At 32.8% G+C, this 13,976-nt stretch overlaps 1 protein-coding gene across 1 annotated transcript in view; it reads left to right on the plus strand.

Moving 5' to 3' along the window:
* The window catches only part of LOC107456920 (uncharacterized), a 59,149-nt gene that overhangs the window by 41,351 nt on the left and 3,822 nt on the right, over positions 1-13,976 (plus strand). The window contains exons 23-26 of the mRNA XM_016074899.3: positions 3,765-4,034; positions 10,206-10,469; positions 11,506-11,706; positions 12,806-13,056. Of these exons, the coding sequence (XP_015930385.1) occupies positions 3,765-4,034; positions 10,206-10,469; positions 11,506-11,706; positions 12,806-13,056 (986 nt within the window). The remainder of the gene's footprint in view (positions 1-3,764; positions 4,035-10,205; positions 10,470-11,505; positions 11,707-12,805; positions 13,057-13,976) is intronic.

Below are 13,976 nucleotides of genomic sequence, written 5' to 3' on the forward strand. Positions count from 1 at the left end.
AGGAATTTTTCTTCAAATGTTTGGCGTGTTCTGTTCCTGAAAGATTTACTAATATTCTGGAGATTTTTTTCAAGTTCTTCGGCCTTTTCCTTAGGGAAATTTTGTTTCTTATTTGCTGCTAAAAAATGGCGTCTGATTCAGTCAATGACTTTGATGGCAGAAAATGTGATTGTATTAAGTTAATGTCCGATATTTACAGGCTCCCGCTAGACGGCGTACTCGAGCGTTGCGATCGCGAATAGTATTTGAGATACACGCAGACGAGAATTTACAAAATAAAAATAACGGTTTAATTTTAAAATAAGTATTTTAACACAGCAAACGATTTTTTACTGATTTACTTCAACTTGTTTAGCGCAGAATAAATTTTAACTAGCCCTTGATTCCCACATTGGATCTGAATGAGACTGGATCATTCCATTTATTTCAAAGGTGGGGAAAGTAGAATTTACTTTCATACGTAGTATTTTCAATAATATGAATGGCAAGTATTGTTTGACTTAAAATAGGGGTGTGGTATTTTTCGTAGTATTTTTTTAAAGTGTTGTACTTATGCTTTTTTTTTAATCAATTTTTATATCTGTTACCGACAAAGTATGATATCCGGTATTATATATAATGCCTAAAACTAGCCGGCAAAGTATGAAATGATTAATATTTCACACATTGCCTAGGCATTATATATAATGTCAGATGTTATTTAGGCAGAGTATGAAATAAACGTCCTGATGAGGTTATGTGAATGATGTGCATGTTACTGTGAATGACCGAAATCGGTGGTTGTTGACATTCACATAGTCGCTTTGGTGAATGTCCAAAATATTTATTACATCCGATTTGATATTAATTTATTCGTGGATATAATTACATTTATTCGATATTTTAATACTTACTGACGATAGATTAGAAGAAACATCAGTGTAGGGTATCCCGGGCAAATGTATACCGGGCAGTGGCCCTTGACCTTAAAAAAACATCAGTGTAGAGTATACCGGGCAAATATATACCGGGCAGTGGCCCTTGACCTTAAAAAAACAGTGTAGGGTATACCGGGCAAATGTATACCGGGCAGTGGCCCTTGACCTTAAAAAAGCATCAGTGTAGTGTATACCGGGCAAATGTATACCGGGCAGGGCAATTCTATACTATGATTAATCTTTCTAGATTTTACTTAAATTTTCTTACCTCAACTTCATAAAAATACATAAAGAGATATAAAAAAATATTTCAGACACTATATGAAATTAGTTACGATTTAAAAAAATGTAATCAGAGTGTAAAAAATATTATCTTTAAAAACATCCGATTAATTTAAAACTTATTAGAAATGTAAGTTAATGTATATATAAATCCAAATTGGTAAATGGTGCCATAGTTTTCATTTTAAAAATCTGCTTGCAGAAAGAATAGGAGCTTATGTGTCTTCAAAGAAGATATTGCAATCGGATTCACTGTATAGTTCCTGCGCCGAAATGATGCGCAGTTAATTCTACTTTCCCCACCTTTGAAATAAATGGAATGGTCCAGTCTCATTCAGATCCAATGTGAGAATTAAGGGCTACTAACAGAGCATCGCGAAGTTCAGATACATCGTTGTCAAGGAGACCACGTAATCAGAGTGCGTCCACAACATGCATATGCACATTGATAGGAAACGTTAAACTGGTGCTAACGCCGTAAAGATTCATATACCGCATAAAAATAATTCGCACAAAAAAAATCGCACAAAAATAAAATCGCATGAAACCAATCGCACAAAAACAGAATCGCATAAAAAAGGACCACACAAAAACAGGTCTCACTGTATAGCTAAATGACTGTTTTCTTCATCACCGAATTTCTCATTAATCTCATTCATGACATGTATTTGCGGGCCCAATCTAATATCGCTTGTTTATAATGTAGCTTAAAACAAGGAATTCTGATCATATTAAGCCTATTGCTGTATTCCGATCAAAAAATTTAGATGGTTCCATAAAAAAAGTTTTATGATTTATGTTGGTTTCAGTGCAATTTATGGTGGTTAAGCATGGTTTGATGGTTACAATCATCCTACATTTTTACATCATGCTTTCATGGATTTTGATATGCCAACAAACTTCATTATTCCGTGATGGAAAATGCGACCTTAATACTATTGTAAACCATAGAGAAGTTTGATTGTCATGAACCATCAATCCTTGATGATCCGTGATGGTCCATGGTGGTTCTAACTATACTTTTTCATGATGGTTTAATAGGAATTCTTGTCGATTCTCAGGAGTATATCATCAAAACAATTTGATTTCTTTTCTATGTTGGACTCTCATAAGTCAGTCCGAATTCCTACTTTAGGGTGATGATGGTTCATAATCGTTCCAATGATTTCTAAGAACTAGGATAGGAATTTCTGATGGTTTAATATGAGCAAACCATCAAAACAAGCTGCTGTTATGTTGGACCAACATAAATGAGTCCGAAATTCTACATCTAGATGGTTACCGTCAAAAATATAATGGTTTATGATGGAATTATTGATGGTTAAAATCAAGATTATGTTGGGCCATCAATGGAAATATATAAAAAATTTAGACTTTAGTTCAGTTTCATGTGTTTGTCCAAGAATGCCATATTTTAAAACAATATGGTCCATTTGGTTTTTGGCATTTGTTAAATGTTTTTTTAAGGCGATTTTTTTTTTTTAATTAAAGTCGTTTTTTTCTGTTTTTCACATTGTTTTGTGATTCTTGCTACGGATTGAAACACTACGTTGCCTTGAGCAATTTAAACTAAGATTTCTAAAATTGACTTGCTTTTACATGTTGACCTCATATTAGTATGACTTTCTATTAATTATGCTTTCCTGTATTTGAACTTGAAATAGTATACCTGATGTATGGAATTTGAAGAATTGTTTGTCAGTGATAGCAGGAACTAAAGATTAGCAGATAAAGGATGTGTGCCTGTATGGGTGACGACTGAGGATAAATTTTAGAATAGTGAAGTCTGATATCTTGAAGTACCTTGTTTTTTAGTAATAAGTAGACATTCATAGATAGCTAATCTCTGTAACATAAAATGCTGTTTTTGAATCTTTTCAATCACTAAATTTTTTATTTTATTAAAATTTTAAATATTGTCGGACGTTTACTAAATGTATTTAGATAATCTAAAATTAACTTTCCTGTTTGTCTTAATCTTTTGAATTTTTAAAAAGAGTTGGAAATTTTTTTTCATATTCAAAAAATTATAAATTGATATTGTAAATTAAAGATATTTCAATGATGAATTGTTTCTTTTTGATCTAAATAACTACAATAAGTTAAATTTGAAAAATTATTATTTGGGTGTGAGCAGTGTTTAGAATATTTTACCTTTAATGCAGTAAAAGGGTGTTTCCTGCTTTATTTCATAACCATGAATTTTTGAAATGCTAAATATAATCATTTAATTTAGATCAAAATAATACAAAATAATGAAAAGAGTGAAAATGTTTACATCATGGGGATAAGCTGCAAGGCTTGAAAAGGTCACGCCTTTTTCAAAGTAAAGTTTCTGCTCTGAAACAAATCTTTGATAGTTCCAATAGCGTTGAAAGGAGTTAAATGCATAGCTTGTGTGATGTAAATTCGGAATTGCTACCAGCAATTCACCTTTTCTACTATCATTTATTCCCCCTTGTGAAAGTTTGTTTCCATCACTTCATTCTTTTTCAATATCATTTTCTTATAATTGTTTTGGTACCATAAATAGATTACTTAAAAGCTAGCTTTTGAAATTTATAGGTTTAATCGATGGGGTGAATCTGACTCAGCTGGCTAAAGAATCAGTGTACTTGGACACTGATCAAACCATAGATGGATCGTTTTATTTCTACGAAGCTGCTTCGACATCTGATGTGAAAGTGGCGGGAACAGTTAATGGATTGGATCTTGTTGCATTTGATCGCAATGTCAGCAAATTCTGGGTCGATGCTTCTCATTCATTGACAGCCATTGAAAAACACTCCAAAGATAATTGCGAAATGCTACAATACCTTCAAAAAGTTCTTTCGAGTAAGTATTTTTTAAAACCTAATTAGCAGTATCGAAAATTATTTTTCCTTCATCCTTTTCGATTTTTTTTTTTCAGATTATAAGCTAGACATCAATAATATATCAAATATTTACATAAATCATATCATTAAATTTTGTGAAAAAAAAAATTGGAATAAACTGGGGCCCACATAAATAAGACGTATGCGTGAAATGAAAAATACACAATTGATAATTTTTGACTCAATGCTAGGATTTCCGCGCAATACCATACAATTCTAATGGTTCAAATGCGCTCTTTAAGTATTAATGTTATGTAAGGAAATTGAACATATAAACATACTTCAATAGATAACTAACAGCTTCCTTGGATTCGAATTCTCAATTCTTAAACTAAGAGGGTAGGCACTAGAAAACGTAGTTCAATTAGTCAAACCAAAAAAATTTCAAAAATCTCCATTTTTACTTTTGATTAATTTTTGTTTACTTTAATATTTACTTTTGATGAAACTTTAAGTATTTTATGGAAAATATTACCCCTAAAGAAGCGAATTCCAAAGTGTTAAATATGTGGGAAGACATGACCATCTCAGGGGCCCAATTTTTGAGGGGAATAAAATTGATTTACTCAGTCTCAGTAGTTCTCTAAATTTCACACAAGGGAAAAAAATTCTTAAATGTTCTAAATACGGGCAAAAAAAAAATTTTTTTACCTCTTGTTTTTAAATTCAAGGAATTTAAATGGATGATTACATTGGATTACAAAATTTTAAGCTATCTTGGATGATCATTGCCGATTTCAATTCTGCAATAATTTCTCTCTCCAAGCTAGTTTTTTTAATGGCATTTTAATCTATTTGTCAAAATCTACTAGTTTAAAAAAGTTATATATAGCAGAGGGTAGCGTAAATGTTGCGTCTAACTTCTAGGAAAGTTAGGGCACATCATTAGGATTAAAATTTCATAGTAACCTATGCCCGTAAGTGTCTTCATGCGCCGGTAGGGGTGCTTTCCAATTACAAACTGTTTCATCACGTGTTTCTGAACTGGTCATTGCGGGGGAAGCACCCCTACCTACGTACGTCATTTCCGGTCATGGGATCCTATGCAATTTTTATCCTAATGACATACCCACAAACTCCCCTAGTAGTTTGTCACAATATTTATCCGATTTTACATAACTTTTATTAAACTTTAATATTTCCACAAAAAATAGATTAAAAAATCTATTTTTCATACTCATATTAAAAATTTTAATGAAATTTTACCGAAAATTTGCTAAACCTCGACCCATCCATATTTCAGACATAATGCAAACCTTTTTTTTTAAATTTTTTTTTAAGTGTTTGAGGTTGAAAAGTTCATTTCTTACGTGAAAGATGATATTTTTTATCTTACAAAAACCATTTATTTATATTGAAACTGCTACGCTACATTGTTATATTACCTAGTTATATTACCTAACTATTATATACGTAGTATCATAATAGCAAAAGAAATTTCGTCTGACGATAGGACTAGTTTAAGAAATAGGCTTTTTAAAAAATGAGGTTGAAATTTGAAAATTTGATTGTACACTATGTTACTCAATTCTGTATAATTTCTCAAAGTTCAGATTCACTTTGACACGATGTCTCACTCTGAGCTTTTCGATAAAATGAAGTGAAAAGAAACTTTATTTTTGTTAAATCTAAATGTAGTGTATCAGTCTTTAAAGTTGATCACTAATGGACTTTCATCATATGAATCATTTTTATTACAATCCATTTTTATTTTTAAAAAAATTTTCATGATAGAAATTTTGATATCTAAGGGAATATTTGAAGCGTAATATTTAACGTAGTCAACTAAGGCATCACTCACACAAATGGTGGAGAGCTGATGGTCTGAGTTCGATCCTGGCAGCTGAATAAACTAGGAGAAAAACACAGCGAGGTACACGTTAAATCTATAGTGGCTGAAAGTCCTCGTTGATTGTGGTGTGGAAGTTTGGAGAGAGTGTTAAGATAAATAAACAACTTCAGAGGCCAGTAAACAAAGAAGTGAGTTTAATTAATATAGAAAAGACTGAAACATACACATGACTGATACACTTAACACATATTGTTTACTAACGACGCTCAAGCAAGCGTTGCCAACTATACAATAGAAAATACGTAGTTGCCATAAAAGTAATATAAGAATAAACTAGGGAGTGTGATTATTCTCAACAGCCTCCCTTAATCACACATTAATTTGCATTTAACTCTTAAATAGCACAACCTAGGTTTGGGTAAACATTTTGTAAACATATCAGCTAATTGATTTTCAGTGGGTACATAGACAAGATTCACATTATACAATTTTATGATGTCCCTAACATATTTCAATTTAATGTCTAAGTGCTTCAATCTAGCACAGTTATTTTCATTTAAAATGGCTTTAATTGCAGACTGGTTATCTTCATATACTGAAACTTTAATCTTATCAATCCCTAAAATTTCCTTCGTTATATTATAGAGTATAATTAGATCCTGAATAGCTTTTGCTAAAGCCAAAATCTCTGCCTCAGTAGAGGACAGAGCAATAGATGTTTGCTTTTTGACAGACCAAATCACAGGACAATCATTAAAGAAAATTACATACCCGGAAATAGATTTTCTATCATGTGTATCTGCCCCCCAATCAGCATCAACATAAACATCAATAACATTATCAGTATCAGATTTACAAAATAATAATTTGAGTTCAGATGTCCCTTTCAAATACCGCAGGACTCTCTTCAGACCAGCCCAAGCACTATTGGTGGGCTGCTCTTGAATCTGGCTTAGACAGTTCACTGAGTATAAAATATCAGGGCGGGTTGTCATTGATAAGTAAAGTAAAGCACCAACAAGTTCACGATAGGGACCATGAAATTTTTCACCACTCACAAAATTTGATGAAGTTGACTTAGGCACTAGAGGTGTATCAGATGGTTTACCATCTACCATCCTGAATTTGTTTAGAATTTTCTCAACATAAGCTTTTTGGCCTAAATAAAGTTTGTCGTGGGAATATTCTAAATTTATTCCAAGAAATTCATTTGCAATTTCAGCCTTGGACATTTCAAATTCATTTCTGAGTAGTTGAATCACAACTCTTACCTCAGAATCATCAGAACCAGCAATGAGTAAGTCATCAACATACAGTACAATAAATATTTCACTCTGTTCCAATCTTCTCACAAAAATACATGCTTCACAGTTTAGCTGTTGGAAGTTTAAGTGAATTATAAAATCAGTGAATCGCTTGAACCATTGCCTGGGTGCTTGCTTAAGTCCATAAAGACTTTTAAGAAGCTTGCACACACGACCACTTTTATCATTATAACCCATTGGTTGCTCCATGTAGATTGTCTCTTGAAGATCACCATTTAGAAATGCAGTTTTTACATCTAATGCATAGATTTCAAGATTCTTTTGAGTAATGATTGCCAGCACAAGTCTAAGTGATGATATGCTAATCACAGGAGCATAGGTCTCAAAATAATCAATGCCAGGCTTCTGTTCAAAGCCACGGGCAACCAGCCTAGCTTTGTATACATTATTTCGCTTGATTCGCAAAACCCATTTACAGGACATAGGCTTTGCATCCTTTGGCAATTCAACTAACTTCCACACTTCATTTTTATTGAGAGACTCTATTTCCTCATTCATGGCTTTCTTCCATAGGACTTGCTCTTCTTTCGACAATGTTTCTATATCCTCAAATGATACAGAGTCAAGAGTTGTCACATTAGCTTCATACACAAAATAATCATCTAATTTTGCAGGCAATTTAACGTTTCTTTTAGGCCTATTTTTTTCATCACTTTCAGATTCCACATCACATTGATCAGGGATTATTTCTTCATTAGTAAGATTTTCATCTTCTGTGGGAAAACCATCTTCAACTGAGATACATTTCTTCTTCTCTTCATTGAAGCGTACGTTTCTAGATACCACAACATGTTTTGTGACCGGGTCCAATAAACGATAACCCATAGTGGAATATCCAATAAAAGTCATCCTTTTGGATTTGGGATCTAGCTTCTTTCTTAAGTTGTCAGGAATTCTCATGTATGCATCACAACCAAAGACTTTGATAATATTCAAATCAGGTTGCTTACCATATTTCAGCTCGAAAGGTAGATCCCCAACAGTCTGGTTTGGAAGCCGATTCTTTAGGTAGGCAGCTGTCTGTACAGCATAACCCCAATAGGATTTAGGGAGCTTTGCTTCATATATTAGAGCTCGAGCCTTCTCTAAAAGATACCTGTTTGCTCTCTCAGCAACACCGTTCAAAGGAGGTGAATATGGCGGAGCAGGATCTATCATGACGCCTCTTTTCTTGCAATAACGTGCTAGTTCACCAAATACAAATTCCTTGGCATTATCACAACGGATTTTGTAGAGATTGAGATTCTGTTTTATGAACAATTTAAATACTTCAACAATATCACTTTTGTGCTTTAGGAGGTGAACTTCACAAAATCTTGAGCAATCGTCAATAATAGTAACAAAATACTTCTCGCCCTCCCTAGTGGGTGGATCAATGGGACCACAAGTATCAGTGTGAACCATTCTCATAGGCATATGCTCTCTGCTTCTAGGGCACTTGCTCACTGGAGTGTTGGAATGTTTTGCTATAACACATTCTTCACAAAAACTTGATATTGGCTCAGAAACTGGCAAACCCATTTGTCTCAAGATTTTGTTAGAGGGATGCCCCAGGCGTCTGTGCCATAACCCTGCAGTGTGGTTTGCTACATATGTTGAGGCTTTCATAGGTTCAAATTGACTAACATATTGTCCCTTCTCATTAAGTCTAGCAAATTCAAACTTTACACTATTTTTTTCAATAACTGCTACATCATTCTTGAAAATAACACTGTAGCCAGCCTCTTGAATATTTTTAACAGAAATCAATTGACCATTCAATTCAGGCACATATAATACATCTCTTAGAATTATTTTTCCACCGTGTAAAGTTCCAGGTATAGTACCAATACCTTCTACCTTTAATACTTCATTTTTAGAAGCACATGCAACAGTTCCAGAAAAAGGTTTAATTTCTTCAAACCACTCACCTTTATTACACATATGTGTAGATGCTCCAGAGTCCAGAATGAAATTCTCAGCAGGCTCACCAACCATGAATGTTACTGCAGCAGATTCATTGTAATCTGATTTAGGTTTAAATCTGCAATCCTTCTTGTAATGACCTGGTCGCCCACAACCATAGCAAACTAATTTTCTTTTGCAGAACCTGGCAACATGACCTTTGTTTTTGCATTTGTGACAAATAATATCACGCTTATCAGCGCTGAAAGCGATGTTGTCACTTGAAGCAGAAGCACGAATATTGTCAGGAGTTTTGTCACATTTCAATTGTTCAGCATTCAAAAGTCTCTGCATAACAAAGTCCAACGTCAGGGTTTCATTTGGCTGATTTTCAATCGTTGATTTAATGACATCGTAGTCCGCAGGTAATGACATTAATAAGTAGATAACAACATCCATATCTTTAACTTCTGCACCCGATAGTCGTAATTCGTTCACGATGGCTAACAGTTCGTTAATATGTTTCTGCATACTGCAATCTCGGCGTTTCTTCAAAGTTGCAAGTTTCTTTCGAACTAGGATTTGACTAACAGCACTTATTTTCAAATATTTCTGTTTTAAACTAGTCCATATCTGACAAGCAGATGATTCGGTCGCCATGGTTGCTAATATAGTATCTATAAGGGTTAGTAGTAGAGCGTAAGCCTTTTTTGCATCTTTGATTTCAGCATCTTTCGTTACATCAGCTTCAGTTTCTAAATATTTATCAAGCTCCTTCGCTGCAAAAATCGCTTCAACACGACGCTTGAATAAAGAAAAGTTCTTACCGCTAAACGGTTCAACACAGTACTTAGTGTTATCGTCACGTACTGCCATTTCAAATTTCGTTTCCACGTGATTCAGATCAAAAATAAAATACAAGCAATATAAATGCTTGCGTAAGAATCGTAAGCTATACACAGTATTTTAAACAAAAATTTGGTCGCTTCGGAAAATGAAATTAGTTTCTCTATTTTAACAAAAGAATAAAAATTAATGTTACATTTATTGAATCTCTAATATTTTTATATATCGACTTCATAGTTTAAAGGTATACTACAACACTAAAGTCCTGTCATCTTATTTTTAGAATCTTACTACGTGTTGAATGGCTTCTTTCTTTACCAAGACTTAAAGCATCCTGCAAGTTATATTCACGTCAAATCTTCAAGTGATGTCGCTCTCGTTGCTCTAGACAGCCTAGGATCCACCGCACTTGCTGTTCCTAATGTTTGGGAACCACAATCCAGAAGTTTTGTATCAGGAGCAGCTTTCCAATCGTCCATTTCTAGAATCATTACTCTTACGGTTGGCATAACTGAGATTTCAGTACACATTGGGATATTTGAGAAAGGTTTGTTATTTAAACGTGTAATAATTTAAGAGTTTATTATTCGTTTAAGTTATGATCAATTTGTTCAAAATTGAATTCAAAATTTTGTGCTACATAACCGGCTACAATATCAGTCCAAGATCCAGTATTTAAGGGATCCCTTTAGTCAAAAAAAATTTCATTGCCTCCATTTTTACTTTTACTTGCGGAGAATTTGTCCTGAATTTTCTTACTCGGTTGAATTTTTGAAATTCACTGAAATGCTTGAAAGAGGGTTCAGTGAAATACGTCATGTTTAACTCAGTTACCAAATTTTATTTCATAAGCATTTTTTAAATCTTTTTCCAAGTTTGGTTAAAATTACAACCTGAAAATCAAAAATTGGTTGAATGTAAGTTCAAATGTGGAACACATTTAAATAAAGTGGAGCAAAAAATATTCAAATATTAACTGGTTATTGAATTAAAGTAATTTCGGCGAAGTAAACATTAAGGGCAGCTTTTATTTGCTTCAGTTGTTCAGTAGCTTTAACTTTATTTATAAGTATATGTGACTAAATTTTTAAATGCATGCGGCCTGCACCTGCAGCTGTGGATCAAAATTAGGAAATTTCGCATTTGGCCAGTGGCACCAATTGCAGCATTAAGTTATCACTTTTAAAAATATCTGGCCACATTTTCAAAAACTGAACACTTTAAACTATTCAAAAACGGTTGATACTAATAATGTAAGTCATTTTTTCTGAAGCATTTCAAGATTTATTACTAAAACGAAGGAAGATTTTAACAAGTGTATTATAAAACAATTTTCAAATTATGAAATAATTCGCAATTAATCCATATTAAAAAATAATAAAATGCATATGCAATGCAAAGTGACCATCAGTAGCGACTAACTGAAAATTCAGTCACCCTATGGTAAGTGGTGACTGCTAATTTTGCCTTATAACTGCACCCTGTTAACTAGTTTAGTAGGACCTTATAAATGAAAAGATTGAAATTGTTCAGATATTCTCAACTTAAATTGTAGCTTTAGAATATTTTGTTTTAATTTCCAGATTCAGAAGTATTAATTAACGGAAAAGTATCTGGCCTGCCTAATGGATTTAAAGAAGCATCGCTTGTTGTCAGAAAACAAAATGAAGTCATAATCGGATTCTTGTATCCATCCAAAGGAAAGTGTGAACTCTACAGATTATTTAACTTAGCCACACCAAACATTGAATTTGAAACATACGGCCCTGTTAACGTTGGAAAAGGTAATTCACAATCGTATTCACAGAATTGTCTTTCTATTTATTCGAATTGAACCTTTCGAATTGATGTCGGTAAAGGCAAAACTAATGGATCAGTGTAGTGTACAGTGCACAAAATAAAAAAAGTTAAACCTTGACCAAATTTTGACCTAATGCTATGTAATAATGAGATGTAATTTTAATGGTTTGATAGTTTCGTCAAAAATATGCTAACTGATTAGGTCAAACGATAAGTTAAGCCACGGTAAGCCAAAACTTTTGTAAAAAATTTTCCGAATGATTTGAATTAAGTCAAAAATGATATACTTAGTAGAATTAAACTGGAAGATACTCCCAATGTCTTGTAAAGAAGCAGTTTAATGCTTGAATTCCTTCATCTCACTCTCTGTGAGCTTCACTATTTTAAGAAAAAACTGCAGAAATAAAAAAAAATTTTAACCTATTCATGTTAGCCAAAAAAATTTAACATTTTTATTGAAATTGAAAGAATTTTGAATTGCGTACTTAGAATTCGAGAAAAAGTTAAATGATTATGCCTATCACAAAGTGATTTAAATGGTATACAATAGGATGCCTGTAAGCGACGTCGCGTGTGTGGAACCTGATTGGCTCCTGAATCGTCAAATGCCACGATTTACCTACGGTGACATAAATTGCAGCTATAAAATTGTAAGGTGCGTTTTTTTTTAAATATAATAAATTATAAAATCAAAAATTAAAGCAAGATATGAAAATTAATATAGTTTTGATGGTAAATTTTAAATTTTTAACCAAATTCTTTCACATTTGAAAACATAAATTAAGAGGTTGTATGTAAAAAAAATTTAATCTCAAAATTTCAATTTTTGGTCAGTTTTAAGCCAGCTGTTTAACAGATATCAGTGTTAAATTGAGACATTGCCCCTGCTATAACAAATTATAAGAACAAGAAAACAATAACTGGTGCTGCACCCATACCAGATAATCTTCATATGGGTACTTTCATATGGAACCCATACCAGACGAAAGTTAAAAATTTGCATTTCATAATACTAATGTCTTGATCCATCCCTTTCACATCAGATCATATTAATTTATTTCTGAAATATATTTTTGTTCACAGAAACAACTTCCATTGCAATATTTATTATGAGGGATAATCTATACTTGGCTGTATCCAGGCATTATGACCCACCCTACTACAGAGGTTTCTGCAAGATATTTGGACAGCAGGGGGATAGCTGGCAGCGTTTACAGAGCATTTCAGTTGCAGCCAGTACTTCTGTCAAACATTTTATGTATCATAATTACCACTATCTTGCTTTCACCAATAATGCTCCAGTTCACGAAACAAGAGAACCGAAATCAGTTCAGGTAATACATATTGACGTTGCAATACCTATTAATACATGCATTATATTATTAACTAAGCACTCTAAAGCAAGTAAGACGTCAAATTTTGGAACTTGTTTAAAGTAAAACTTTTGTACCAAGAAAGAAATAACTAGTTCTCCTACCTCGACTTAATAAATAAGACATACTATCGAACCAAAGAACTACTCTTACCACAGTCTGGAGCCTTCTGCTGCTATAGAAATAAACTAATTTCAAAGATTTTGATATTTGTCTCACCAAGTCTAATCGAAATCTCTTAGAGGTTTATCCCACAACCGACTTAGAGAAGTTTAAACTTAGAAAACAGCCACAGACAGTGCTCCAGACAAGTGGAGTCTATTTTTTTAGTTAGACATTACTTAATCTGTTTCTTTGGTTTATTGTCCTTATTATTCAAATGAATATGTGAATAAAGAACAATATTTAATAGCTTCTTCCCGGAATTTATCATTTATAAATTCAAATTGATTAATCCAGAGAATTTCACTACACAGTGATGAGAAGGTATAGCAGAGAATTTCACTTGACAGTGAATAAATTCTGCTTTTAAAAAAGAGTAGAACTTCGCAGGAATAGGTTTAAACAAGCAAATAATTTGGCTGTATCTTTTTGTTGGATCCTGATTTAAGCTTTTAAATACAAAAATCTATCTATAGCATCAGTCTCGTTAAATATGTTAATTTTGTGAAAAGATTGTTATCTTTGATATTTAATAAATTTTCTAGATTTCCTACATGAATATTTAGTTACATTTTTACTTGAGTAAAAACTCTTCAGATTGCAATAGGTAGCAAAACACTTAGTTTTTTTCGACCTTGTATTTGATTGTAAGCTGTTATCAGTTCGATATGAAAATATTCAATTTCAATTAAGTATAATAATAAAAATGAGCATGTCAC

Source organism: Parasteatoda tepidariorum, chromosome 6 (genome assembly GCF_043381705.1).
Source record: "Parasteatoda tepidariorum isolate YZ-2023 chromosome 6, CAS_Ptep_4.0, whole genome shotgun sequence".
Taxonomy (NCBI): domain Eukaryota; kingdom Metazoa; phylum Arthropoda; class Arachnida; order Araneae; family Theridiidae; genus Parasteatoda; species Parasteatoda tepidariorum.